Source organism: Vombatus ursinus, unplaced genomic scaffold (assembly GCF_900497805.2).
Source record: "Vombatus ursinus unplaced genomic scaffold, bare-nosed wombat genome assembly UNPS02014798.1, whole genome shotgun sequence".
NCBI lineage: Eukaryota > Metazoa > Chordata > Mammalia > Diprotodontia > Vombatidae > Vombatus > Vombatus ursinus.
The window spans coordinates 1,570,398-1,597,296 of record NW_020954576.1 but is presented as its reverse complement, the minus strand read 5'-3'; the positions used below and the strand labels follow the sequence as shown (position 1 = coordinate 1,597,296).

Sequence of the window (26,899 nt, the reverse complement as noted above, 5' to 3'; positions counted from 1 at the left end):
AGATGATGGCACAATGAAAGTGCCCGGAGGGAGGAGAACCAGAAGAATATCTGGAGAGCCTAGGGAGAACACAGGATTTGGGAAGAGGGAATGGTCCAGGTGTCAAAGCTGCAGATAGGTCAAGAAGATGAGGACAGAAAAGGCCATCAGATTTGACAATTGAGAGATCATTAGTAACCTTGGAGAGAGTGGTTTCTTCAGGTGATAAGGCAGAAAGCCAGATTGTAAGGAGTCTAGAAGTTTTTGGGAGGTGAGGAAATGAAGGCACTGAGTATAGAGGGCTTTTCCTAAGTTTGTCTATGAAAGGAAAAAGAGAGGCAGATACCTTGAGGGTGTGAAAGGGTCGATTAAATGGTTTTTTATTTTTTAAAGAATGGGGGCCAGCAGGCATGGAGACAGGGAGAGATTAAAGATAGGGAAGAGAGAAAAAAAAAATGATGGAAAGGGTAAGCTCCCAGAGAATACAGCAGGGGCTAGAGTCAAGGACGTGAGTAAAGGAGTTAGGCCTTGGGAGCAAAGGAGAAGGAAATGGGGAGGTGATGTCTAAGGATTTTGAAGTACAAAATAAGAAGAGGGAGCTCATGACAGATGGCCTGGTTTCACAATAGAAGAGGAGGTGAGGACCTCTGCTGAGAAGGATGAGGATTGAGGGGGAAAAAGGTGGATGGTGAGGTAATACATAATTGAGATTTGGCCAAGCACGCATGGCAGTGGGACAAGGAGTCAAGGTATATATAATAGAAGGTCAGGTTTATTAAGGGACAAAAAGGAGGGCAGAACAGGGGTAATGTATAGGAGAGCAGGAAGAGGTACAGTGTTGAAGATCATGGGAAGGGTGAAGCATAGGTTTAGGAGTGAGGGAGAGATGGAAGGAAGGGAGGTTTGAGGCAGAGAGGAATTTCAGGGTTATAAAAAGGGAAATGGGAAGCTACCAGGAAAGGTCTGGATTGAGTAATGAGGTGAGTAGGGAGGCTTTGGGCTTCAGGTAAATGTTAACTCAGTGCATGTGAAGAACAAGTGATCTTTTCCACTCAGCACCACCTAAGGACTTTATAAGACTCAGGCCTTAAACAGTTGAGCTGTTTACTAGGCCTCAAACTCTCATGATACAGTCATCCAGGGACAGAATGGCTAAGTCTTTCAGGCCTGTTTTCTAGTTATGCTACCATTCGTTAGCAGCTGCAAGAAAGAAGGTAGAACAATAGGTGAAATTCCTGGAGTTGGAATTTGGAAGAAACCTTAGAGATTATCTAGTTCAGCTCCCTTCATTTGATAGATGATGAAATAGAGGCCAAGAGAGGTTTTGGCCCGAAGAGCCAAAGCCAGATCTTCCATCTCCAAATCCAGTGATGATGGTCTCTGTTGAGAAAATGTTGTATTAGGGTAAAAAAGAGGCAGAAATGGTGGGTTAAAAAGAGGTTTGCAGATGACTGAAGAGGTGGTAATTCTTAATAATCCACAACAAAATTTTTCATTTTAACTGGCCCTCCCCAGCTATTTACCGTGCTTCTAAGCCAATCCTCCCTGGCATGCCTCCTCCTCCCTCCCCCCCCCCCCCCCCGCAATCATGTAGGTAGTAGATTCAGCAGACAGAATTTGGAAAATAAATATGCTTTTTAAAATAGTTTAATACATTCCCAAACTAAATAAAACTGATGTTAGCATTTCCCCGTGGATCGTCTTTGGTTTAAAAATGGCCCCTGCTCCATCAGCCAGCTGTCACTTACAATTATATAGCACTTTGAGGTTTACGAAGTGCTCTCTTGACAACAAGCCTTTGAAGCAGGGAATTCAAGTATTGTTCTCCCCATTTTGTAGATGGGGTTCAGAGAGGTTAAAAGGACATGTCCAGATTTGCACAATTAAGAAGGATTAAAGCTGTGCCTTAGACCCAAGCTCTTCTGACTCTGACTCATGTCATGATACCTCACAGTGTTGTCCACCTGTTACGAGCCTCATACTCCTCTTTTCTTTTTCTGTGGATAATTAAGTATTGTCTAGTTTTGTCAACTTGGGATAGAAGGGGAAAAATTTGGACGGGAATCTGTGGCTTTTCCCCATACCCAGACTGTGATGAAATTATCTTCTAGCCCAGGAGACTTTTTTTTTGTGGATCCCCTTAGCAGTCTGGTTAAGAAGCCCATGGACCCCCTCTGCAGAATCACATTTTTAAATGCATAAAACTAAGTAAGTAGAATTACCAAGGAAATCAATTACATTGAAATACAGTTTTCCAAATATGTTTTAAAAAAACCCAGATGAAGAGCCCCCAGATCTAGTCTTTGGTAGAACCAGTATCCATCCATCCTGGCCCACATCTAGGGCAGCCTCCCATCCTGCTTAGCTGAACCTCACTGGAGGAAATCAAAGGATATATTTGCTAGTAAATGCAATGAGGATGACAGCAGGAAGGAAGCATTTTTTTCCTTGCTCTTTTAAATTGTCTGGAAGTGAATTTTAAATGTTCCCATATAGGCGGTCTGTGTTTTCTTCTAATCTACAGATTTTTTTTCCTACCATGTCTCAAACATCCTTACTCCCTTCTTGCCCTCTGCCTTTACATTCCACCAAAGTCAAGTTCCATTGTTTGTTTCCTCTCCAAGGGCAGGGATTATGGCTTCTCCTCCCTCTTTATCTCCCTCCAGTGCCCCAGCACAGGGCTCTGCACTTAGTGGGTACTCAGTGCATGGTGATGACTGGCTTCTGCTCTTTGTGGCTGTGGCTGTTTCTCCTGCATGATCTCATCTGCTGCCCAGGAATGCAGGGATAGCTTTCTATAAGGTCAGTCAGCGTATTTGAGCTCTCATACTAGGCCCTGGAGGAGGATAGTGAGGAAGGAGGCCCACCCTTTGCCCCGGAAGAGCTAAATCAATGGCAGAGACAACATGCAGCCATGAAAAAGCCCAAGAAAAGTTAAGAACCAAATGCATTAATACAGCCAGAATGATCTATACACATAGGGGTTGCTAAATTGGATGAAGTATTCAGTCTGATTTGATTAGAGGGAAGGGTCTTTTAGAGTTCTCAGGTTTGAAACAGTAGTGAAGAGTACCCCAGGCTCAGAGAATGTGAATTTCCCGCCATCCCTAGGAAGTTTGACACTCTGGCACCAGTTATTAGGAGCCATCTCTATTCCTGATCAGCTTTCCTCATTCCTAGCTGAGGGAGGAGTCAGCCCAGTGGGGGACTGGGGTAAGTAGTGCAAGAGCTGGGGACTTGTGGTTCCAAAGAAGTCAAATCTTTAGGCCATGAGCAAGATTCTGGGCAGAATTTGGGGAGTAGTGAGTGGGGGTGGGGCAGAGAACAAGAAGAGGAGGACCTTCAGTAAGAACTCATCTTAGAATTATGGGGAGCCCCGGAAGACAAAAGTGTTGGTATTTTTCAGTTTTGTTTCATTTTTTAAAAAAGTATACTTTCTTTGGCAAATGGTTTATGAATATGGCACATTTGAGCTCTGCGGTCACTGAGGAGCCCTGTGTGCCTTTCTTTGATCTCTCCATGGCAGTGGAATTTGGTTCTTCAGGGCCACTGGTTTCCCTGAGACTTTTATTGCTATCTCCCTCAAGGAAGCAATATACACAGTTGCGCCGGGATATCCTCTCTGGCTCTAGTCTCAGAACTCAACTGAGTGAGGGACCAGGGAGGATGAAAGTAGAGAGGAGTCTTCCAGAAGTATGAACTGAGTATCAGTTCAGTAGAGAAGACATATACCCCAGATCCTATCCATTGTGGCTGTTATGGAAACCACGGTCAGGTAGCACTTAGTGCTAGAAAAATGAGACTAGAAGCTCCTGGAGACAGTAAATATTTGCTCAGCCCTCTAAGGGGCTGTCATGAAAGACTCACTTAGAGTTTACTGCAGCCAGCACGTGTCGGAGGTTATGATTGGATGTTTAAAATTGGGGTGGAGGAGAGTTCAGGGAAGGAATGTGACATCAGTGTGGCTGTCCACTACTCTGTTCATCTAAGGGGATCTAGCCTTTCTATCTCCCTGAAACATTTTAAATGGAACATTTCTGATTTAAAAGGAATTTCCTCAGTGTGAGGAGACAATAGTGGTCATATTTTGAGTCACTGCAAGTAGACTGCTTTGAGGGAAGCTATCTCCTAATGTCCTTCTCCATCGCATCCGATTTCTCATCCTTCCCATGCCTCTGCTCCAAGAAGCCATTCCCTCCCTCCCCAGGTATTAAATTGTGCAGTTGACTCTGCCCCTCAGGGTGTGGGCAAGAGCTGGAGAGACCCTGCTCAAGGTCTTTATGCTTCCAATCATATTTACAGACCAAACTATCTAGGGTTTAGGCCCCTTGCTTAGCTTAACTTTTATTAAATTAGGACCTTATCTTCCTCCCTACCCCCCACCTCCACCTCCACCTTCCCTGCACCTTGTATTTGCAGTGGGAAAGCAGGGTGGAGACCCTAAACCAGGGCTCGCTCTTTAACCAGGGCTTAGCTCCTCTGTGCCATACAATTTGGGACTTCATTTGGGTATTGGTTGTTACTGAGAAAGCACCATTGTGTAAGGTTCTTCCTGTAGTTCTTGGGGTCAGTTCTGAAAGGGTCCAAGTCTCCCCATATCAACATGTGAATGTGTTAATTGTCCAGCTATTGTTATTTACCTCTCCTCTCAGCTTCTTTGGATCCCTAAGGATTACCTCTTGGGAATAGGGATACTTTCTTGATTCCCAAGAGGCCCAGGGGCTGCTGCCTATTCTCAACCCCTGCCCACTTTCACTTCACTTGAAGCTTTTCCTTGTTAGTAGAGAAAACCTGGTGGTTTTCAGCTTTAAACAACTTCACTTCCTTTGGGGTCCTTAACGGCTGGAACAATTGTTACTGTAGATATTTAAGGATGCTCATGGGTGGAGAGGAAGGCGCAAAGAGAGTGAACATTCAACTGGGTGTTCTTCATCAGTGAGAGCTTTTCTTTCTCTCCCCTTCCCCCTTCTCCACAAAGTGCTGGCGCTGGCTGGTGGTAGGTAGCCCCCGGGGGATGGAGGATGGGGTGGGAATCACAGCTTGACTTGCATATGATTTCACACCTCCCCCTTCTTACACCTATGCAAGTGCAATTTATTCCTGTTTGGCACACACTGGTCTGACCTACTTTGGGGTATAGTTAGCCTCAGGATTAGAGGTAGGTGACTGCTCTGGGATCATGGTAAGTTTCGATCTGGCCCTCTCCTTGGAGTTTTGAAGCTGTGGGAGCTCTTTATTCCTAACTGTTGACCTTGAACAAGTATAGACCAAGGGCTCCTTGGGGTGAGGGGCAGTGGTTAAGATGAGGTGCTGACCTTTCATTCTTACCCATTTGTCCCTGTTGCTGAGTTGGTTGTGGGGACTACAGAACCATCCCTGAACAAAAAATGCTTCGTGGTGAACCATAGTATCAAACTGAAGGTGGAAGTAAATCTAGTACCTTCTTCCTGCCCTGTTCCCTTTGGGTTTCACCCCCTTCTAGCAATGATAGGACAAGCAGTGAAAAACTATCCTCAGACAGATTTGGGGTTAATTTCCAAGGCAAGGACAAAAGGGCTCAAAATGATTAGGGTGGTGGGAGAGGCAAAGTTCCTGGACTTGACTTTGAATCTATGCTGTATTTACTGAAGTTTGTTGTTATTAGCTGTGGTAGAAAAATCAAAGCTTTTCAAGGTCAAGGAACAATGGCCAACTGCATGTTAAGATTTGCTACAGAGTAGAGTCTCTATGTGTGGGTCTAGGCAGAACCCCTTGTGGTTTTGGTTTGGTATATTGTGTTCCCTCAATACATTTTTTCATACCCTTACTCTGTTTTCCTTCACCTCTCTGCAGCGTTTGGAAAGGTGCATGAGTATTGTGACATCAATGACCGGTGGTGTCTCCGAGAGAGAGGCCAATGATGCCCTCAACGCCCATGTGAGTCCATTAGCTATTTTCTCCCTTGGACCTGTGCTTGTTAGGAAATAGGACCAAAAACATGGAACAGCTGACAAGCTGTTGAATTGGGTGACAAGTTCAAACCCTCTTTCAGTCACATGCTGGATTCAGTTCCTAGGAGGGCCCCTACATTTCTTTGACTAATATGATGCTACTTCACATTTGTATAGTGTTTGTCCTGTTTATCAAAACATACATTATCTCATTTGAGCCTCCAGCACCTCTGGGGTGAAGCAGATATTATCCACATTTTATGGGATAAAGAAGCAGACCCAGAAGGCTAAATGATTTGCTCAGATTCTGTTTGTTGTGACAGAAGACCCAAATCTTATCTCCTTCAGTCCTCTTTGCACTATTCTACCTATCTTTCCCTAGCTCCATGTTGCACTGAGGGGCGTCAGTGTGTAGATCAGAGATAGTGACATCATTTATTCATTCTAAACACTTCTCCCAGCCCCAAGTAATACCGAGCTGGCCTACACCTCCTCTTGGGGAAAGTAGTAGGACCTTCCCTACTTTCCCCTGAGAAAGCAAGACAAGGGGACAGCTAGGTGGTGAAGTGGATAGAGCACCAGCCCTGGAGTTCAAATCCAGTCTCAGATACACAGCACTCATTAACTGTGTGACTCTGGGCAAGTCACTCAACCCCAATTGCCTAAAAACAAAAAGAAAGAAAGACAGACAGACAAGGCTCACAACCTCACTCAGAAAGGGTGCTCCGTTCTTCCTATTACTGATCTATGATTTACATCCACACAGACTGGAGGGGAGAGTTCTGCATCCAACTTAGAGAGAGATTTCTCCTCTCAAGTTCTCCAGGAGTCTCAAGGTTTCTGGGAGGATTTGTTTCTAAAATTGACTGGCCTGTGACTGACAGCTGTTCCTTCTTTCCTCACATCCAGGTGTGCAAAGGTCCTCCCCAGCATGAAGAGATCTGCCTAGGACTCTTTACCCTTGTTCTTACAGAACCCAGCCAAGCTCAGAAGGTAATATTCCCACCCACAATTCTGTTGTTTCCAGATGTGATCTTGACCTGTGGAGCTTACTTGACAGATAGGCTGGGTAGTCTCCTGCTTTGTGGATAGCTCTGTGGCAGGTGGGCAAGGGGGAGAAAGTAGGTAAAGCTTTTTTTTTTCTCTCTCTCAGCCTCTTATCTTTCTACCTTATTTGGTTGTTCATTACCTTCTCCCTACCATCGCCTCATTTTCTAAGTGCAATCATTCTGTTATTCTCATTATTGGTTAGCCTCTGCCTAGGGTCCCATACCTAGCTCCAGACTCCAGTGCAGATAAGCCAAAAGGTAGTAAGAGGGTGGGAAAATCAGGAACCATGAGGAAAGATAAAACTGGGATTATTCTGGGCAGAGAAAGCCAAGCAGAAACTCAGTCAGAGTTGCTAAGTCAGGTCAGGTTCTTACACAAAGGAGAGATTCAGTCTCTCCCCAAGGCAGTTGACGATAAAACATGCTTCAGTTGCAGCATGGCAGGGTTTAGATGAGCCATCAGAACAATGTAGGCCCATTGAGGAAGCACATTGAACTGCTTCTGAAGCTCTTTATAAGCTAAGATTCTCATCTCTTTGGGGTGGCTTAAGTGGAGTCCTTGGGAGGCATGTAAATAGACCGAATAAAACTGACCCTTCAGAATGCCTCAGACCTGTAATTTTCCAGTGAAATATCATCTTCTCCTTCCTAATATCTCTCTTTCTGCCTGTGTTCTCTGGAGTTTTACATACCCCCCAAAAAAAAAATACAAAAAAAAAAGGTGGGGCAGGTAGGTGGCACAGTGGTTAGAGCTCCTGGCCTGGAGTCAGGAAGACCTGAGTTCAAATCCAGCCTCGAGCACTTACTAGCTATGTGACCCTGGGCAAGTCATTTCACCGTTTGCCTTAATTTCCTCATCTGTAAAATGAGCTGGAGAAGGAAAATGCAAATCACTCCAGTATCTTTGCTAAGAAAACCCTAAAAGGGAAAGGGGTCATAAAAAGTCAGATGGGACTGAAATGACTGAACAGCAATCAGCAAAAAAGAATTTGGAATGGGGGAGTTCAGTGGTTTCCTCTCCTCATCATCCTTGGCTCTTCCCAGAGCAAGAACCAAAGGAAAACAATAATAGATAGCGTTTATATAGCACTTTAATGTTTGCAAAACTTTACATGTTATCTCATTTGATCCTCACAATGACTCTAAGGCAGGTAATATTATTAAGCCCATTTTACAGACAGGGAAACTGAGGCTGAGAAAAGTTAAGTGACTTGCTCAGGGTCACACAGTTAAGCAAGTGTCTGAGGCAGGATTTGAATTCAGATCTTCCTGACCCCAAGTCTAGCACTCTACCCAGTGTGCCACCTACCTCTTTGGATCAAGGGCAAGGTGTCTGTGGACCCCACAGATCTGAGTAGAGAGCCCGAAGGTGGGGAGAAGAAACAGATGTGTTTGCATTATATTCAGCAGAGATGTCTGCTGAAGTCAGGTCTTGTTCAATGCTAGGCTTCCTTTGAGTTCCCAGGCCTGGCCAGGCTGCCCTGTGGCTTGGACCTTATTGAGGCAAATTGCCATTTCATTTCAATCCTAGATATGTCATCTGGAGTGCTACAGACGAGCAAGTGAGCTCGGCTTGGTGTTCACAAGCCACACCATGATCTAGTCAAGTCCCTCTCATTTTAATCCTTGCTAGCAAGCTAGAAGATGGGGGTGAGCACAGTTGAGATGTAGTAGAGATGGGATTAAGGTCTGGGTTTCTGTTGTGTTTTTTAAAATTGCAGTTGACATCTAATTTAGTTACTTATGCAATTAGTTTTTGCCTGTTGGAAAGTGAATAATTTTTTCAAAGCTGAGATGTGAATCATACCAGGTAATTGCAAATAAATAAGGCTTGCTGATGGTAGTGCTCTCAGCTTTTCTGGCTGGCCCTGGCACATTGGAGCATGCAGAGCTGGCACTGCAAATGCTTATCTGGTGCTCCAGCTTTCCCAGGAGACCGGCATGTCTCCTATCCTTTCAAAAGGAGCCCTGTTTCCATGGCACACATAAAGAAACAAAGCCTCAGAGTGATGAGGCATATGGAACTCCAGGTTGGACAGTAGGTTGGCAACAGGACCAGGATTCAAACTCTGAAACCAGGGCTTTTTAGCTGAGAGCCCTCTGTCCTGATTCAGTCTCTCTAATCTTCTCCGTATCGTTTCAATTTTAGTATGTGTGCTGCTGAAGCAAACACCCTGATCCAGTCACCAAGCCCAGCCTCAGATCTGACCTCTTGGACACAGGGAGGTGGAAACTGAAGGCCAGTTGGAGAGGAATCTTTAGGGGAGTGAAAAAAACATAGGCAGGGCTGAGGGAGGGGTGCCGGAAGACAGGGTGACTCATTAGGGACCTTGAGCCACATCAGGGTTTGGTTGAAAAGTCAGCATCTCATTTCCCTTGGGCTCTAGTCTTTCCCCAGAAAGGGTGACCATTTTTTTTTTTTGAAATGTCTCATCCTCCTACCCTAGGTTGTTTGTTGTTGTTTTTCTTCTGCAGGGCCACGGAGTGGGGAATGTTGCTTAAATGAAAATAATGGTGTTGGGCTGCTCATTAGAGAGCTGAGGGGCTGTTTTCCAAGGGCTTATTTGGACTTAACTCTGCCTTTGGAACGTCAGTGAAACCTCAGAACTGATTTAAGAATCTGTTCTGTGAGTCTTCATTGGCTGGAGACTTGGTGGGATGGTGTCAGAGGAGACTGAATCTTGAATTTATTAGAAACCTGCTCCAAGAAAGTGAGGAACTGAATAGGCCCTGGTCATTGCTGGCAGGCAGAAGTCATGAGGCCCTGAGGCTGACCCTGCAGGATGTGCAGCTAGCTAGGTTTGAATTGAGGCCGGAGAGGTATTTGCCTTCAGTGGTGGCATTTATAGAAGGAAAAGAGACAGCAGTGATTTAAAAAAAAAAAAAAAAAGGAATGAGGTAGATTTTAGGTATTTAGCACTCTGAATTTGAAATTGCCCCCTTAGCAGTCACTAATAATAATAATATATAGCACTTGAAGGTTTGCAGAGTGCTTTATAAACATCTTGTTTTATGCTCACATCACCCCTTGAAGACAGATGCTATTATTATCCCCATTTTGCAGATGAGGAAACTGAGGTAGACAGTGATTAAGCGACACCTGCCCAGGAACATACAGCCAGTAAGTATATGAGGCTGGATTTGAATGCAGGCCTTCCTGACTCCACAAAGGCAGCTAGCTGGTGAAGTGGATAGAGCAGTCAGGCTAGAGTCAGGAAGGTCTGAGTTCAAACTGTGCCTCAGATATTATCTGTTTGATCCTTGGGTAGGTCACTTAATCACTGTCTGCTGAAGTTTGTTCATCTGCAAAATGAGGATAATAAATAGCATGTACTTTTCAGGGTTATTGTGAGGACCAAATGTGAAATTTGTGAAGTGCTTAGCACAGTTCCTTGCTTAATAAATACTTGGGGATTCGCTTCCCTCCAGGTCCTGCACTGTATCCACTGTGCCATTTAGCTGCCTCAAGGCCACATGTGGCCCTCTAGGTTCTCAAGTTTGGCCCTTTGACTGAATCCAAACTTCACCGAACAAGTCTGCTTAATAAAAGTATTTGTTCTGTAAAACTTGGACTCAGTCAAAAGGCCACACCCAAGGACCTAGAAGGCCTCGAGGCTACAGGTTCCCCACCCCTGTTTTATACCCTATGGGTCTGTTTCTCGCCCTCTATCCTCCTTTAATCAAATATAGTGGTAGATGTTGCTAGGATTCAGGAACTCTTGATGTTGATAGAGGGGGTGGTGTCCGGCTATCTCCTGAGATTCTCTACTGGTACTCGAGTTTGATGAAGGCATCTCTAAGGTAGCAGGGTTCTCGGGGGGACTCTTGGGCATTGGGTAGAGGCTAGCATCTGTGGGACAGCTTCTTGTCTCTTGTCTGGAGCTGTCAGGGCACAGGGCCAAACTCATCCCCTGTGTCAATCACACCTGTACTCTTCATGCCCCCTGGCACCTTTCTCTTCAAGCTCCCTGTTCTTCCTCCTTTTTGCCTGCCTACTCCTCTCCCAGGCCAGTCTGGCACACAGTTTGTCAGGGTGACTAACAACGTGAAGAATGGGACAGTCATCCTAACCAGTTGCCATTTGGTACCAGTGGTTATAGTTGAAAGTATAGAAGCCTATACCTTCTGCTGAGGCGGAATGCTCAGAGCAGCATGGATCTGTCCTCTGAAACCTTTGACAAGAACCCATCTCCCACCCCTAACATCCGCCTCCCTGGCTTGAGGGTGCTTTGTATTCAGTATCAATTGAAAGTAAGTTTTCACTCTTAGTTGGACAGAACAGGGCTCGATCTCTGGGCGAGAGCATCTCTGTCTCCAGCCAGGCTGCTGCTTGCCCTCTCTCAGCCTCCTCACATGTTCACTGTCTTGCTTGTGGCACATAGCACTGAGATGGTTCCTCAGATATTTGTAGCTTGGCAGCAGTTGCCTCATGGTACCCTTTAACATCTTTGTTGCCTTGTTTGCAGCCATAGACTCCCCATTCTCCTGTTCTACACAGGGGCAAGGAAAAATCAGACTTAGAGTAGGAAAGGGTCATGATACAGAAGAAATTTAAGGATCTCTGAGTGTCTGGTATTTTCTCAGATCATTTGCTATTTACTCTGAGTGACTGAAGCAAGGGTCAGGGACAGAAGAAATCTGGGGATCCCCAAGTATCTCATATTTGCTCAGTTCAGCTGTGGCAGGGATGAATAACAAAGGACTGCAACAATAGGATGGAGTTAATTGACGAGCCTCCAGTTTCCTCTGAGAAAGCTGAATGGAGCAGCCAGACTTTGAGATGGTGGGGAGGGCTTGTAGCAGACAAAGGGTTTGGAAACCATGGTGGCTAAAAATTCATTCAAAATACTCTTCCCTTTTCCATGTACCTTCTCCTCTACCTCTCAACCCCATATATAATAATATAGCACTTGAAGGTTTGCAAAGTGCATGTTATCAGCACCTTCTTTTCCTTCCCTGCCTAATCTTGGTAGCCTTTCTTCAACTAGCTGGGAAACTGGTGTTGTATCCACCAGTAAGCTTATCTCGTACTGGCCTGCTAACAAAAAAACAGAGCCCCTGTGCCCCTCAGAAGACTAGGAGCTCCAGCCCTACACGGGAGGTTCTCTGCTGGACATTTCTACAGGTAGCACTCATCAAGCAGAGAAGAGATGATGAATAGAGAGCCCCGGGAATCGTGACACACACCCTCTTGAGATTATAACTGAGAGTGGATCTGACACTGGCATACTCCCCTCTCTAGTCGTTAAGTAGTGGCCTATTCTGGGATCTTTTCCCCCAAAGACCAGGTAGATGGAGAAGGTCAATAGTTAAACATGGATCATGTCACTGACACGGGTGATGCTCTGTCTCCTGTCCCAGTGGCCCGTCTCTGTCCGTCTCCCAGAACTTTCTGTATTTGGCCAAGTTGGCTCAATTCTAGAAATCTTCATTAGGATCTTGTTTGTGCCCAGAGCATCATACGGTTCCACTGTGACCTTTGAGCAGCAGATGAAAAGCAGGTGAACCCTGCCTGGCTTTGCTCACCAGCAGTGCGGCACTTCCTGAAAAGATTGGTGAGGGGCAGAAATGAGTGCGATGCAGCAAGCTTTCCTGCCCTCTTAGTGGCCAGTTCATGTCCTGTTCTCCAGTGGAACCTTATTAAGTCAATGGCTCCATCCACTACCCTATATGAAAAAGCAGGGAATAAGCACAAAAGGGAAACTCTGGAATGGGCACCTTTTGGAGCCTTTGTGGGCACCTGGTGGAGATCGGGGAGGCTCTGGAAAATGAAGGGCTTGCCCTCTGCTTGTCTGATCCCCCCACCACCCTTCACCCTGTCCCTCACTTCACAGTGTTACCGAGATTTGGCCCTAGTTAGTCGGGATGGCATGAACATCGTCCTCAACAAGATCAATCAGATCCTTATGGAGAAGTATTTGAAGCTGCAAGATACCTGCCGTACCCAGGTGAGGCTGAGGGGGAGTGGGAAGCCAGAAAGAGAGAGGTGAGAGGGGCCTTTGGAGGGACCTGGGGAAGAAGTTGAGAGGGCACAGCCCTTGTCTCAGTGTGCCTGAGTGCTGATCTGCCTCAAGATCAGCCTTGTTCCATCTTTTCAGGTTCCACCCTCCAGTGATCATTTTATTTTTCTTGTAGTTGGTGTGGTTGGTCCGGGAATTGGTGAAAAGTGGGGTTCTAGGAGCTGATGGTGTCTGCATGACATTCATGAAGCAGATTGCAGGTGAGTCTGTGGGGGACTGGAAGGAGAAAGAGGGTGGGAAAAGTTCAGGAAAGTGAGGGGGTGGGAGTGATTGAGGAATCATTAGCCTCCTTCCATGTGATTACAGGCATCTCTTTGGAACTAGACAACAATAAGGGGCTGGTTTAAAATCTCAGGGGAGCCTCTACTTCTTCCCCAGTTTCCCTTCCTCTGCCTTGTTTGGGGCCCAAAAGGAGACTTCTTGTCCACTCAAGTCAACCATTACACCAGGGTTTCTTGGTAGCCAAGACCAGGAAAATAGGGAGAGCTGGGGAATGATGACCATGCTTTCAGTATTCCCACCACTAGCCGAACTCCTCCCTCATATTCCTGTCCCTCTTGCCTATCAGTTGTGACGTCTGATGGGGGCTGGCCAACAAAGGAACACACCATGTCTCCATGGCACAAAACAGACCTTGACATTTAGGTTTATATATTGTTGTCAGCATCTGTGCCATCTGTCCCAGCAAACCACGTAGGCACTGTGGTTGAAAAGGTCTGCCTTTGCCATTCACCCAGATCCCCTAGGATGCATGCACAGGCGAGGTGTCTAGAGTTACACTTGGAGATGATCCTGTCATTTTCCCATTTTGACTTACGTGCTTCCCATGCAGGCTCTTCTGCTGAATACTTTGGGTGTTTTCTAGATACCTTAACTTGTGTCAGCAAAAAACTTTTTGAACATTCAATGCTTTTTTTTTGGGAGGGGGCCCTGTGATACCATTGTGGTGGTGTCCTATCTCCTGGCACCATTTCCTTTCTTGGGACCCTCAATCTGCCCATCTCAGCTTCAGGATTTTAGCCTGGCTTTTCTGCATGCTCATCTTGCCCCAAGAAATGGAAGTGACACCAACTGGAAGGGACATTAGAAACCATGGTAGAAAGAGACACGTCATAGCCTGCAGCGAGGCTGGACACAGGCCTCGGGACATCTGCAGCTGGAACAACCTACCTCTGCTGTCCTGTTTGTGCGTGAGCCAACCTGTTCACCTCCACCCTCACCCAGTCTCCAGCCGCTGAGTCTGTTCCATTCTATGCTGAATAGGAAAGTCTGTGGCTTCCAGGAAAATCCGGGTCCCTCCTTGGTTGATAGTCTCAGGCTAGTCAGAGCACAGGGAGAACAGAACATCTTAATTCCAGCACTTGGGAAGGAAGTTGTAGGATGGGAATTTGGGGATCCAGAGGAAGAGGTAAAGGAAATCATGTTAGCATAGTCTCAATGTTTGGTCCTATTCTGATTCTCCATTTTCTCTCTCCTTTGGGGTCAGGTGGAGATGTGACTGCAAAAAACATTTGGCTGGCAGAAAGTGTTCTGGAGATCCTGACAGAGCAGAGGTAGGGTCTGGCCTGAGAGGGGTGGGCTGCACACTGGGTGTGGTGCTGGGCGTGGGCAGGGGGAACTTGTAGCTTCCTTAACTGAGGAGGCTGAGGGGATAGAAACTTTTAGGATTAAGATGAGCTAGAGAAAAAGGAGAGAGCAAGAAGCCTTCTGGGTATGAAGGGCAGTAATTGATGGGGCTAGCAGCAGGGTCCAAGGGAGCAGCGTCCTTGCCAAAATACCCCTAAGCCTAGAGAAAATCAGTTTAATCTGATAAGGGTTTATTTTTGATCCAGACCTCCTTGGAATGTTTGTCTTTAGGTGGGAGGGGGAGGGAGTTCAGCTGGGTGCCAGCCATGGCACCCAGGCCTGGCAGGTACCGAGCCTGCTCCCCACCTCGGCTGTCAGCCCCATGGTCATAGTTAGGGAATAAAAGAGAGCCCCTGTCTGAGCCCCCTCACCTGCCCAGAGACAAAAGCTGTTTTTGCAGAACTGTTTGTAAAGCTGCTGTGAAGTAGCGGATGAAGCTCCAGGAAGACTGTCTCTGTCACCTACCCTGGCGGTGCTTTAGGCCACCCTTGATGACTATAAGTCACAGAGAAGGTGCTGACTTGTGTTGGTAGTAGGAGTTTGCTTCTCTGGGAGTCGTTTTCTGTCTAGTCCCTTTTCTTCTGCTTGTTTGGAAGGGTCCAGATCCCAGAGGATTTAGTGAAGACCTTGTCAGGAGGAAGCCCAGGAGCACTCTGGGCTTTCTGGCCATTGCTTTTCTCCCACAAGTGGAGGGCCAGAAACATGGGTGTTTGACCTTGTTGCTGACCCCTTTTATTCATACACCGGTCTCAAGTCCTGGGGTCAGAGGTCAGCTTCCTGAGCTGTGTGTGGAAGCCATGATAGCGAAGGATTAAAAGGTGGAAACTGGAAAGACAGATGCCTTTTAAATCCTCCTTTCTTTGTGTGTTCGTTCTTCGAGGCTCCTGCAGTAATGCTGGGAGCTCATTAACAGGGAGACTTTAAGCAGCTTCTCTAATAGTCCACAGGTTCTTCCTAGGCATGGCTGCCTGCCTCAGCCTGCGGTGCAGTGCCACCTAGTGCCCAGACTCGGTGCAGCAGGCACCTTGGGCCACAGAGAGGAGCCCTGGGTGCTGGAGACTCTGTGGCAGATTCTCTCTTGAGCCTCACTCTTGTCTGGGTCTCTCCTCTCCCCTTCTGTGTGGTGGCTGTTGGTGTCTTGGGTTCTGGTCTAGTAGACTTTCCTCTCTGGTGGGCTTGGCCCTTAAATTAATTGTGTAGATCACAGAGTGGACATAAAAACATCAGACCATCCTCCAGCATTTTCACCCTCCCTATTTCCCTTCCAAGACTTGTTGAGGCTACAGTGTCAAAGGTGACAGTTATGAGGAGCAGTTATTCTGGTGTCATTTGCTGCTGCTTATATTCGTCTTCAGGAAGCAGTTCCAATATAGTTCTCTGCTGTCAGGATGTTGCTTGACTGAATTAAGTTCCTCTTTGTCCTGTTTTCTGACAGGGTCACTAGATCTTTTTCCATTTTCTTGTATCGCGATTTAAGAGTCAGGAGCCAAGGTCCCACCCTGAGAAACTTCAGTAAGCAGTTAATAGGAGTTAGAAGGACCTTAAAATGGTCTGTCTGGCCTCTCTGTCCTCCCTTTCTCCCAACTCTCCTCAGTATACCAGCAAACAGCCAACTCTTTCATCACCCCTTCTCCCCAGGGAAATGCCCTGACTCCTGGGAAAGTGGGGCTTGGCCACCAAGATCATGTTCCTCTTCTCAGCCGGTGATTTAGGGCAAGTGACTCACTCACTGTCTGGGGGGATGGGATCGATGGCCTGTCTGATTTAGAGCAAGCAGTGCTCGACATAGGGATGATGGATGGGGGCACCAGACTGGCATGGTATGTTGCAGGAACACGGGGCACAGCTGAGGGGCCCAGTGGCCACTGTAGCTTGTCCTCGTAGTAGTTTATTTTAGCCACCGTGTTATGGAGGGAATCAGGGGGATCTCTAAATGGGCTTAACAGTGTCTTTGTTTCACCCCGAACTACTTTGCTCTGGATTCTTTCTGCTTTTAGCTTCTAAGCATCAGAGTAGCCTAACCCCAAGCAGAGTAGGGGAGGTGTCTGAGCCTTCAAGCTTGATATTCTGTGGAAAGGATCACAGGAGCACCTCATACGGCTAACATCCCCCTGAAGGACTGTTCCTCTATCCTCCCTACACTCATACCTCAGGTGCCTCCATTCTTACCCTCAGCAGCAATATCAGCCACGAATAGAAGGCCTGACTAGAAAAATATAATGGGGTGGGGAGGAGACACAGTCTTGGCCCTTGAGAAACTTGTAATCTAGTTTGGGAGGCATGAAAACAACTTAGAAAGCAACATATAATCAACTATAAAATAATAGTTATGGGCCAAGGAGACCTAGTTTTCATCCAGCACTTCTCTTCATTGGGTACCAGACAGAATGAGTTAGGAAGCCCTGGTCACTGTGTATAGGGAGTTGTGAAAATGCCTGGCAGTGCTGATTCAGGGGAACATCTTAGAAGCAAACCTGCCATACTCGAACTGTATTCAGGAGTGTGGGCAGATCTGGACCGAGCAGAAGTACCATTGTCCTCCCTGCCTTCCTGCCTTCCTGCAGAGAGTGGGTGCTGAAGAGCAGCATTCTTATTGCCATGGCGGTGTATACCTACCTGAGGCTCATTGTAGACCACCATAGTACAGCCCAGCTTCAGGCTCTTCGACAAAAGGAGGTGGATTTCTGCATCTCACTGCTTCGGGAGCGGGTAAGAGAGAGCTGCCGGCCTGAGGGAAGGTCTCTGCACACAGAGGCAGACCCACACCTCCTCTCTCCCTAGCCCTCACCCCATCTACAGGGAAAAGGGAGAGGGAGCTGGTGCTGTCAGGGTGTATTTAATGGGGAGTCTGTCCTCAGCAAAAGCTGGGAAGGACTTTTTCATAGCCAAAGACCTCTGAGCCTCAATCTCAACCCCTGCTCTCTTCCATAGAATAGTTCAGAAATCAAGATCCAGGGACCAGTGGGAATCACCCAACTTTACTACCCTCCCCTACTCTTTCCCTCACTGGAACACACTGTTCCTTCTTCCCTCTAGCAGGTAAACAATCTGTGCTCTCTCCCCCACCCCTTTTCCCTTTCCCCCAAGTTCATGGACTGCTTCATGATTGGCCGGGACCTGGTGCGCCTCCTGCAGAATGTTGCTAGGATACCAGAGTTTGAGCTGCTATGGAAAGACATTGTTCATAACCCTCAAGCCTTGAGCCCCCAGTTCACAGGTAAATAGCAATTGGGGAAGATGGAGAGGTTAAGGAATCCATCAGTGAGAATAGAGAAGTTGGGGTAGAGAAGCAGTGAGGTTGATGGATGGGAGAGCCCTGACAGGCGGCTGAGTAACTCAGGACAAGCAAGTCTCTGTTGAAGCCCAGCCAAGTTGTAGAGCCCCAAAAGAGGGAGAACAGAGCAGGGAGTGACACTTTTCCTAATCGAAGGCTCTGGAGGTACTGATTGCTGATTTTGTCAAGGGAAAAAGGTAGGGCAGAGAACTGCGATTACTACTTTCCCAGCAAGTCTTTGGCTCGGGTGGTGAGCTGCTGGCTTGTTCCCAGATTCCTTCTCTGGCCGACAGGGAAGTTTGGAGGTCAGCACGTGAGGCTGAGTCAGTGGAGGGGCTTGTCTTGGCAAGGCCTTCAAGGGGAGGAGGCCCCCTCACTTTCAGCAATGTTGTCTCCAGTCTCAGGGGCCCAGCCTGCCCAGCAGTGTCTTTGGGGAAGGAAGAGACTCTGTTTGCTTCTCCCAGATCAGGCATGGACCTAGCCTTGTCCCCTTCCAGGGGGACCTTCCAGTCTCCAGGATCCCAGTTTACTCCCTGAGCAATAGAAAAAGCCAAAATAGGACTTGGACTTTAGTTGATAATTTCCTTCTCCCCTCTCTTATATTAGGCCAGCATTCTGAGACCTAGGAAATCATAAGAGACAGGAGCACCACTGCAGGCTAAATAAATCCTTAATCCTAAATGCCCAGTGCTGTTAGACCTGCACTGGGAGCTGACCCTCCAAGAGGAAAGATGGAGTTGTCTGATCTCTGACCTACCCACAAGGCCTCAGACTGGGCTACAGAAGGGCTGGAGAGAAAAAGTGCTACTGTGTGTTTGGGGAAGTTTTCTTCCAGTGCGTGGTGATACGTAGATGTTAGCCAAGCTCCCCCCAGATACAGGTTCCTGACCTCCCTCCTCCACCCCCCACACTCCATTCTTCTCACTTGGAGTTGACACTTTGCTTGGCCCTGTGGAATGTGCTGACTTTGCTTCACCCGAAGACAGCATTAGCTTAGTGACAGGAGGAGTATCCTTGGAAGGGAGCACAAAGTGCTTACTCGGTCCCTTCTCCAGCCCACATCTTCCTTAACAGCAGGGCTGCTTGCTCTGGGGCCCTGGCCCAGACAAACCAGTTTTCCTTCCATTGCCTTTGGCCCTCACATATGTGTTTGCCTCTCTTGGTGCAGGCATCCTCCAGCTCCTCCAGTCAAGAACATCCAGAAAGTTCCTGGCTTGCCGCCTCACCCCGGACATGGAGACCAAACTCCTCTTCATGACATCCCGGGTACATTGAAGTGTTCTGGAAGAGGCCCTGGCCCTTCCTACCCTCTTCTGTGGGGCAGCCATCAAGCTCTGGCATGGCCTGGAATTCAGGGCACAGAGATCCTGGCTAGAGGGGGAGGGGTCACCTGGGGAAGAGGTGGCAAGGCCTCTTACTGGGGCCTTTTGGATTGCCTGAATGATTGTGAATTCTCAAGAGGAATTCCACAGAAATGTAGCCAATGCCAGTGATTGAAGCCATCCACAGACCTACTTTCCCTTCCCTTCCTCCATTCTACTTTCTTTTTGGGGACCCTTTTCCCCTACGGATAGGAGCAAGAAGAAGAGAGAACTTTTTGGGTTTTATGCACCATTTAGGGTGTAAGGTGTTGGGGGTGATTGATGGGTTTACCCATCACTTGGAGGATGCCACAAATATTTGAACATTGTACATCCTCACCCAGACAGCCCAACACGGAATAAGAAGAAATCTTGGCTACCGTTGCACATGCCCCCTGGGACCCCTTAGTATGTTCAGTGTTGACACAGGCAAATCAAAGAAAGTGACCTTTGTGACAAAGGAGAAGCAGAAGTCATAAAGAAAAGATAGCCGAGTGTTAAGTGGATGCCTCGGGCAATGTAATAAGCACTGACGATTCTAGAGCACTTTATAATTGCAAAGCTTCTCACATCCATGATTTCATTTGATCCTCACCAGTATTGTGGGAGGTAGATAGTGCAAATACTCTTATCCTCATTTTACAAATGAGAGAACTGAGGCCCAGAAAAGTTCTGTCACTTTCCCAAGATTAGCCACAAAATCTGAATTGGAAGGCAAACAGGAGTCCTTGCTGGGGCTCCCAAGTCTTCCTCATTAAAGCCCCTGGTTCTTTCCCCTGGGGCCCAGCAGAGCTGCCTACGGCAGTCCTATAGCTGCTTGAAAACAGCATCCTGACCTCCCTTCCGAGTGTTGCCCCTCACTTGATCTTCATCTGGTATTTCCAGTCCCACCACAGAGACAGAGATAGGACTCAAAAGACTGACTCCAGTGATTTTTGTTCTGCTCTGTGCTGCGCAAACAGTGCTTCTTCATGGTGCCTGCATCATAATAAGTAATAAATGAAGTGTCAGATGGAAGGCAAGGAAGGAAGCATAAGTATATCGTTGGCATTTACATGAAACTAGAGAACCCTTCAATGTATAACTCATTAGTCTCAAAAGGAGGAAAGATTTCAGGAACAGTTTGATGAATTAGAAAGTTGTGAAAGATAGCTGAAAATTTGGAGCAGGCCCTGAGCATATCCTGACTTGGTCTGCTCATCCTTACCCCAGTTTCCTCTTCTCCCTCCCTAGGTACGGTTTGGCCAACAGAAGCGATACCAGGATTGGTTCCAGCGGCAGTATCTGTCCACCCCAGACAGTCAGTCCCTGCGCTGTGATCTGATTCGCTACATCTGTGGTGTGGTCCACCCATCCAATGAGGTGCTGAGCTCAGATATTTTGCCTCGTTGGGCTATCATTGGCTGGCTCCTGACCACGTGCACGGTGAGGAGCTTGCAGGGGGCTGGGATTGGTGTGGGATGGCCAAGGTCGGTGACAGGGGTGGGGTGGGGGGTGTCCCAGGGTCCTCAGCTTATTGGCCAGAGTATCCCGTGGCTTTTTAAGCCTTGTGTGTCAGTCTTGGTTCCTTTGACCCTTCCTCTGTCCGTTGGTTTTCTTCACACTCTGTCTCCTAGTCGTAACCTACTTCTCTGCAATCCCCCCAAATTCTTCCTCCTTGTCCTTTGACCCTGTCCCACATTTCTCAGGTTGTCTCTGTCATCCTGTTGTTCCTTCCTCTGTCTCTGATCCGTCAGTCTTTTACACCCAGGTTTTATACCCTCTGTCACTCTGAACGTTTGCTTGCCTTCATCCTTTTCAGATACCTTTGGGAGTAGAATGTCCTAGCTTCCCCTGCAGTCATTATCCCACAGTCCCTCCGGATTTTTTTACTTTGTGCTTGTTTCCTAAGGCTTCTTCCTGTATCCGCTATAGAAGTCCCCTTCTCCAGACTCTAGAGCCTTAGCACCTGTTGTCATCTCTGCTTTCCTCTCCCTTCCTCTCCCCAAGCACAGGCTGTCCCTAATGGGGGTCACCTCCTTCCCAGCTTCCTCCCTGAGTCTCTTGCTATAAGGATAGGATCATGCTGGTCTTATTGCTGCTCTCCCAACCACACTGACCCTTTTTGACAAGACTTCTCCACTTCTTTCTTGAGAGTGGTCACTTCTCTTGGTCAAGCCTCCCCCCAGAATAGCCCCACCTTGGGAGCAGGAGGCTTGGAGATGTAGCAGGTGACTGGGAGAATCCATTGAGGGAACACAGAGTGTGCACACAGCCCAGGGGGAGCTCTGAGGTCCAGCTGCACCTCCTTTCACTGCTGAGGCTCTGCTGGAGAATCAGGGGGTTGGGTGAGCTTGGTCTTTGGTACACGGTCCTCAGCTCCCTGAGGCATGGAGATCCCAAGGACAGTAGGTCCACAGACACCCATGCATTACTACTCATGTGTCCACACACATATGTGCAGGGGCTCTCTTCTGTTTCCTCATGTCATGGAATCTGGGCCATCCTAGACATCCTGTTACTTCTGGAGGTGGGGAGAAGAGGGAGTCAGGCTTCCCCCCCATTCTCTCCTCCAGTCCAATGTTGCAGCCTCCAATGCCAAACTGGCTCTGTTTTACGACTGGCTCTTCTTTAGTCCAGACAAGGACAGCATCATGAACATAGGTATGTGCCGTGTTATCTTAGCATGTGTTGGGGAATTGGGAAGGAGAACAGACAGCTTATCAAAAAACAGTTGCAGTTCTTTGTCCCTTATCAACTCTCCTTTGACCCATTGTGAATGCCTTCAATCCAGGTGAATTGTCATGCCCTGCCTTCCTCCCTCCTCCATCTCTCCAAAACAGCCTTGGACCTCAGACGTTGAGCCAAAAATGAGTTTCCTGCTCCCATCCTACCCCTTTTCAACTCATATGCTAGGAAGAGGGGGAGGGAACTGGGGTGAAGTTTGAGGAACTGGGGGGGTCTTGGGACCTGCCTTTGTCAAACTTCAGTTTCTCCATTGGTGGGCTTTAGTTTGAGAAATTTATTGCTCTCTCTTCTCGGGGAGAGAGCAGGCACTGACTGGGGGCTGTGGGGTTGGGACCCTTTCTTCCCCCTGACTCTAGAACCAGCCATTCTGGTCATGCATCACTCCATGAAGCCCCACCCAGCCATCACTGCCACACTCCTGGACTTCATGTGCCGGGTAAGGAAGGCGTTCTCCACTCTTCCCCATTCCATAAGACAGAGAAAGAACATTCTCGCCTTTCTGATCCTTTCTCTCCCAGGGCCCCCTTAGCTCTCAGACAAGGAGGGGCTCTGGGGTTTTCTTCCCAGGATGACTGAGCCCTCTCCCCAAACCTGAACTCCTCAAACAAATATCCTCATGTCCTAGCTTCCCAGTTGGCTTTTCTCAACCCCAGGTTGAAGAGGCTGAGGACAGAGCTCCTTCGGCAGGCCCACCCCAAGTTGACTCTAAATGGGAGCTTCCCCATTCTGGCTGCTTAGTAGCTGGCAGCTTGACCAGAAGACTCCTTTGCTTCCCACAGCCATATTCCCCATTAATCCTGGAAGTCAAAACTTGTGAAATCTGGATCAGCAAGAGCTGCCCCTAAAACACAGGGAATCCTGGGTCCTCTGTCCCATTCTCTTGGGGGCATAGGGCAGAATTGGAAGAGGATCCGTGACAGTCGTGTGCTTAAGTTCTTTCCACTCTGTTCTTTCAACTAGATCATTCCCAACTTCTATCCCCCACTGGAAGGCCATGTTCGACAGGGTGTCTTCTCTTCTCTCAATCACATTGTGGAGAAGCGGGTCCTGGCGTAAGAGACTTGGTGACAGACTTGGGAGTTGGTATGGGGAGGGCAGTTGCTCTTCTCCAATTCGGGTCACCAGCAGGATGGAATCACACTGTGGGCAGGCCAAGGACATGCCTTTGCTGCCAAAGCCCTGACGTTCCTGCTGCAGCCGTCTTGCACCACCCTGTAGAAGTGTAGACAGTGGAGGGTTTCCTCCCCTCCACCGCTGGGCCCTTTGCCTGCTACCTTCTCCTCCTCTGCTTATCAGGGTGCCCCCCTGGGTCGTAGGCATTGCCACCAAGTTCTAGATGGACTTGTTTTATCTTGACGGTTTAATGTGTGGTTCGGGAATGTTTTTGTTTGTTTTTGGGGGGGAATGAAGAACCATCTTGATCTGTTAGTCTTCACTCCTGTCCCATCAGGCACCTGGCTCCCCTGTTTGATAACCCTAAGCTGGATAAGGAGCTTCGTGCCATGTTGAGAGAGAAGTTTCCTGAGTTTTGCAGCTCACCCTCCCCACCTGTGGAAGGTATGGCCATCCCCTGTAGGCACTCTCCCCGCCTCCCCCTCCCCCAAAAAAGTGGGGGGAGCCAGATTATCAAGATTTTTCTTCTAGAGATACTCTGCTTTCTGTTTGGATTGGGTTCTTTGCCCATATCTTCATCATTCTTCTTCCATTCATCTTTCTTTCCCCCTTCTCTCTCCATCTTGCTGTTTTGCTTTCTTTAATTTCTTCTTTCTGTTTACTTTGTTTCTGTATCCTCTTGTCTTTTCCTTGTTGAACCTCTGTCCACTGTGTGTGCACATTTTTCCTCATTAGGGCTTGAAGTGGGTCAGTGTCTTCTCAGTTTTGCCTTTTTTCTCTTCCTTCCTGACCTAGGAGAATGGCCACCTCACATAAGGGTCTGCACGATCTCAGACTTGGTCAGAGGGCATGTTCTCTCTGCCCCTCGTCTTTTTGGGTGAAGGCGTACACTAAGGAAGCGTGCCCATTCTGTCTCATCTGTTTCATGCTTCCTGCCTTCTTACTTTTTTTTTTGGCCAGGCAATGGGGGTTAACTGACTTGCGCAGAGTCATACAGCTAGTGAATGTTATGTGTGTGAGGACAGATTTGAACTCAGGTCCTCCTGACTCCAGGGTTGATGCTCTATCCATTTTGCCACCTAGCTGCCCCCGTTACCGCCTTACTCTTAAGAGTCACCTAGCCAAACCTGAGCTGGACACCTAAGTATCATGTTCCATGCTTGCCTTTTTCCTGGCCAAATCTCTTGTCACCCACTTTGACTTGTGTTGTCTGGCTGTGGGCCCGAATGAGATCAATAAAATAAAGTAGTCTCTCAAGGAGAATTGCAGCCAGTTTGATCAGAACAGGCCATCCCATCTACTCACCCTGTTGAGCTGTGGAGGGCAGGGAGTCCGTTAAGGTCCCCGGAGTGCCTTAAAGACTTGTACTTTTTGTTTCCCGCCCCCAAGTTAAAATTGAAGAGCCGGTTTCCATGGAGATGGATAATCACATGTCAGACAAAGATGACAACTGCTATGACAACGCCGAAGCGGCCTTCAGCGATGATGAGGAGGACCTCAGCAGCAAAGGTGGGAGTTAGCAGTTTTTGGTCTTAAGAGACTAGTCATCAGGAGCAACCCTGCCAACTCTCTTCTCCTATCCCCCGTCTTACGAAGAGTTCATGTTATTGCCTAAGAGCCCATGGTGCCAAGAGTGCTGGGCCCCATGGAGAGGTGCAGCAGAAAGAGGAGAGGTGGTTCCCACTCAGAAAGTGTGGGGGAGGCAGAACCCCCAGGCAGAGAGTTCAGAGCCCTTTATGAGTGTTTCTGTTCAGCACCTCCTATGTACTGGGAGCTGGGAACAGAGAGACAAAAAGAGAATAGCAGCCTGACCTCAAGTGGTTCACATTCTATTAGAGGGAAATCATATGTCCATTGAAAACAAAGTATAAGACAGATACACGGTAAATTCTGGGAAGAGAGTATTGGCAGAGGGGTGGGGAGGAGGGACGTCAGGACAGGCATCTTGAAGGGGGTTGGTGGGAGCTTTAAAGGAAACCAGGGATTCTACCAGATGAAAGGATAGGCTTCATTCCAGGGTAGAGACCCAGATGGAAAGTGACTTGTGAGGACCAGCACAAAGGCAGTCTGGCTGGAGTGTGATGCGTGAGGAGAGGGATGTGCAGTGAGACCAGAAGGATGGGTTTGGGGTTAAAAGCCAAACTGGAGGCTAGAGGGAGCCACTGGTGCTTCTTGAGCAGGAGAGTGACCCAGTCATACTTGTTTTGGAAATGGAGAAGGGAGACAGGAGGAAGGGAGATCATTTCCAAACACTCAGACAATCACAGAGGATTAGGGTTTAAAGCGAGGACAGGTAATGGGCAGGATAGAAGTCAGGAGGTGGCTGTCTCTGGGATTTCCTTTCTCCCTTTGTGGTTAGTACTTAGGTTCTTAAAGGATAGGAGCTGACTTTCCCCCCCACCAGGCAAGAAGAGAGAATTTCGCTTCCACCCCATCAAGGAGGCAGTAGTGGAAGAGCCGATTGACATCACCCCTTACCTGGATCAGCTGGATGAGTCTCTGAAGGACAAAGTGCTCCTCCTGCAGAAGGGGAGGTCAGCCTGGGAGGCAGCTTGGGGGGGGGGGGTCGTGGTGGACAGTGGTATTTGGGAGTTAGGGGTCTTAGTCACTGGTCACATCTTCGTTGTATGAAGTTTCTCCAGAGAAGAAACCTTTACGATTAATGCTGGACTGAAGGAGACTGTGCGGCATGGTCTCTGCCCCGGCTTCTTCATAGAAAGCGTGCATCTGTGTATATGCACTTCTCTGTGTGGCCCTTCCCTCCATCTCTCATGTCCCTGGGGTTTCCTGTTGTTTCTGAACTGTAGTGACACAGAGGCCCAGTGTGAAGTCATGCAGGAAATCGTGGACCAAGTCCTGGAGGTAAGTAGTTCCCGTCTCCAGGGTGAGTGCAGGCCCCTTCTTAGCCTCGCAGGCCTCCCACAGCCCATCCTCTGGAATTGTCCTTCATCCTATATGCAAGATATCTCTCCGTTCCTTCACCGCCTTCTTTGGAGTCAGTGGCCCCTAGCATCGTTCTAGGGCTGTGGAGCAGGCGAGAGGTGGCTTGTGTCTGTGGCAACGCCTTCCCTTGTTTCTCCCTCAGGAAGACTTTGACTCAGAGCAGCTGTCCGTGCTGGCCTCCTGCCTCCAGGAGCTCTTCAAGGCCCACTTCCGAGGAGAGGTGCTGCCCGAGGAGGTCACTGAAGAGTAAGTCAGCCAGCCAGTCCTCAAGCAGCATTCCTTCCCGCTGTGGGTACATGGAGGCATTTGAACCTCTGAACCTCTTACCAGAAGCATCCTCACTGTAGAATTGGGAGGAAAAGGTGTTGGTTGTGCATCTAATTTGGTTAATCAGAAAGCATTAATATCAAGTGCTCAGCATGGTGTTTAGGGAGAAACACACCAAAATTTCATTCCATTCTTCCTGGACCCTGGTTTTTGTTGGGTGAGGCCAAAACAGCCATTTGAGCCCAACGTCAGTAGTTCTGCCTTTGACTCCCACCCTGGAGGGGGCTGGTATCTTTGCTTTGAAGGACTGTAATGGTCTCTTCCCTACTGGTCCCCTTATGGGAAGTGCTCTCCCCTTCCCCAGGAGATTTTGAATCCTGGTGAGTGATATTCCAGGAGGAGAGAAGTGGAACCAGAAACCTGGTCTCGGGGAAAATTTCCTCACAATCTGCCGAACCTGGCTTGGGGAAGGGGCACATGGGACATTCTAATCCTCCTTTACTCCCCACCCCTTTCTGACCCCTAATCCCATCATTCTAGGTCTCTGGAAGAATCCGTGGGGAAGCCCCTTTACCTAATATTTAGGTAAGTTTGCAGTTCTTAGGGACCC

General features: G+C 48.0%; 1 protein-coding gene across 2 annotated transcripts in view; it reads left to right on the top strand.

Annotated features, from left to right (window-relative positions):
* LOC114049718 (integrator complex subunit 3) overlaps nt 1-26,899 on the top strand; it is a 38,405-nt gene that overhangs the window by 2,418 nt on the left and 9,088 nt on the right. Inside the window, exons 2-19 of one of the 2 annotated variants that reach the window (XM_027871089.1) lie at nt 5,812-5,895; nt 6,819-6,902; nt 12,793-12,906; nt 13,094-13,178; nt 14,465-14,531; nt 17,169-17,313; nt 17,692-17,821; nt 19,047-19,144; nt 20,473-20,664; nt 21,795-21,882; nt 22,323-22,402; nt 22,927-23,018; nt 23,417-23,523; nt 24,469-24,588; nt 25,484-25,613; nt 25,887-25,941; nt 26,165-26,268; nt 26,830-26,874. In XM_027871089.1, the coding sequence (XP_027726890.1) occupies nt 5,812-5,895; nt 6,819-6,902; nt 12,793-12,906; nt 13,094-13,178; nt 14,465-14,531; nt 17,169-17,313; nt 17,692-17,821; nt 19,047-19,144; nt 20,473-20,664; nt 21,795-21,882; nt 22,323-22,402; nt 22,927-23,018; nt 23,417-23,523; nt 24,469-24,588; nt 25,484-25,613; nt 25,887-25,941; nt 26,165-26,268; nt 26,830-26,874 (1,820 nt within the window). Of the gene's footprint in view, nt 1-5,811; nt 5,896-6,818; nt 6,903-12,792; nt 12,907-13,093; nt 13,179-14,464; nt 14,532-17,102; nt 17,314-17,691; nt 17,822-19,046; nt 19,145-20,472; nt 20,665-21,794; nt 21,883-22,322; nt 22,403-22,926; nt 23,019-23,416; nt 23,524-24,468; nt 24,589-25,483; nt 25,614-25,886; nt 25,942-26,164; nt 26,269-26,829; nt 26,875-26,899 lie in introns of both variants that reach the window. The other variant, XM_027871088.1, reaches the window with a different exon arrangement.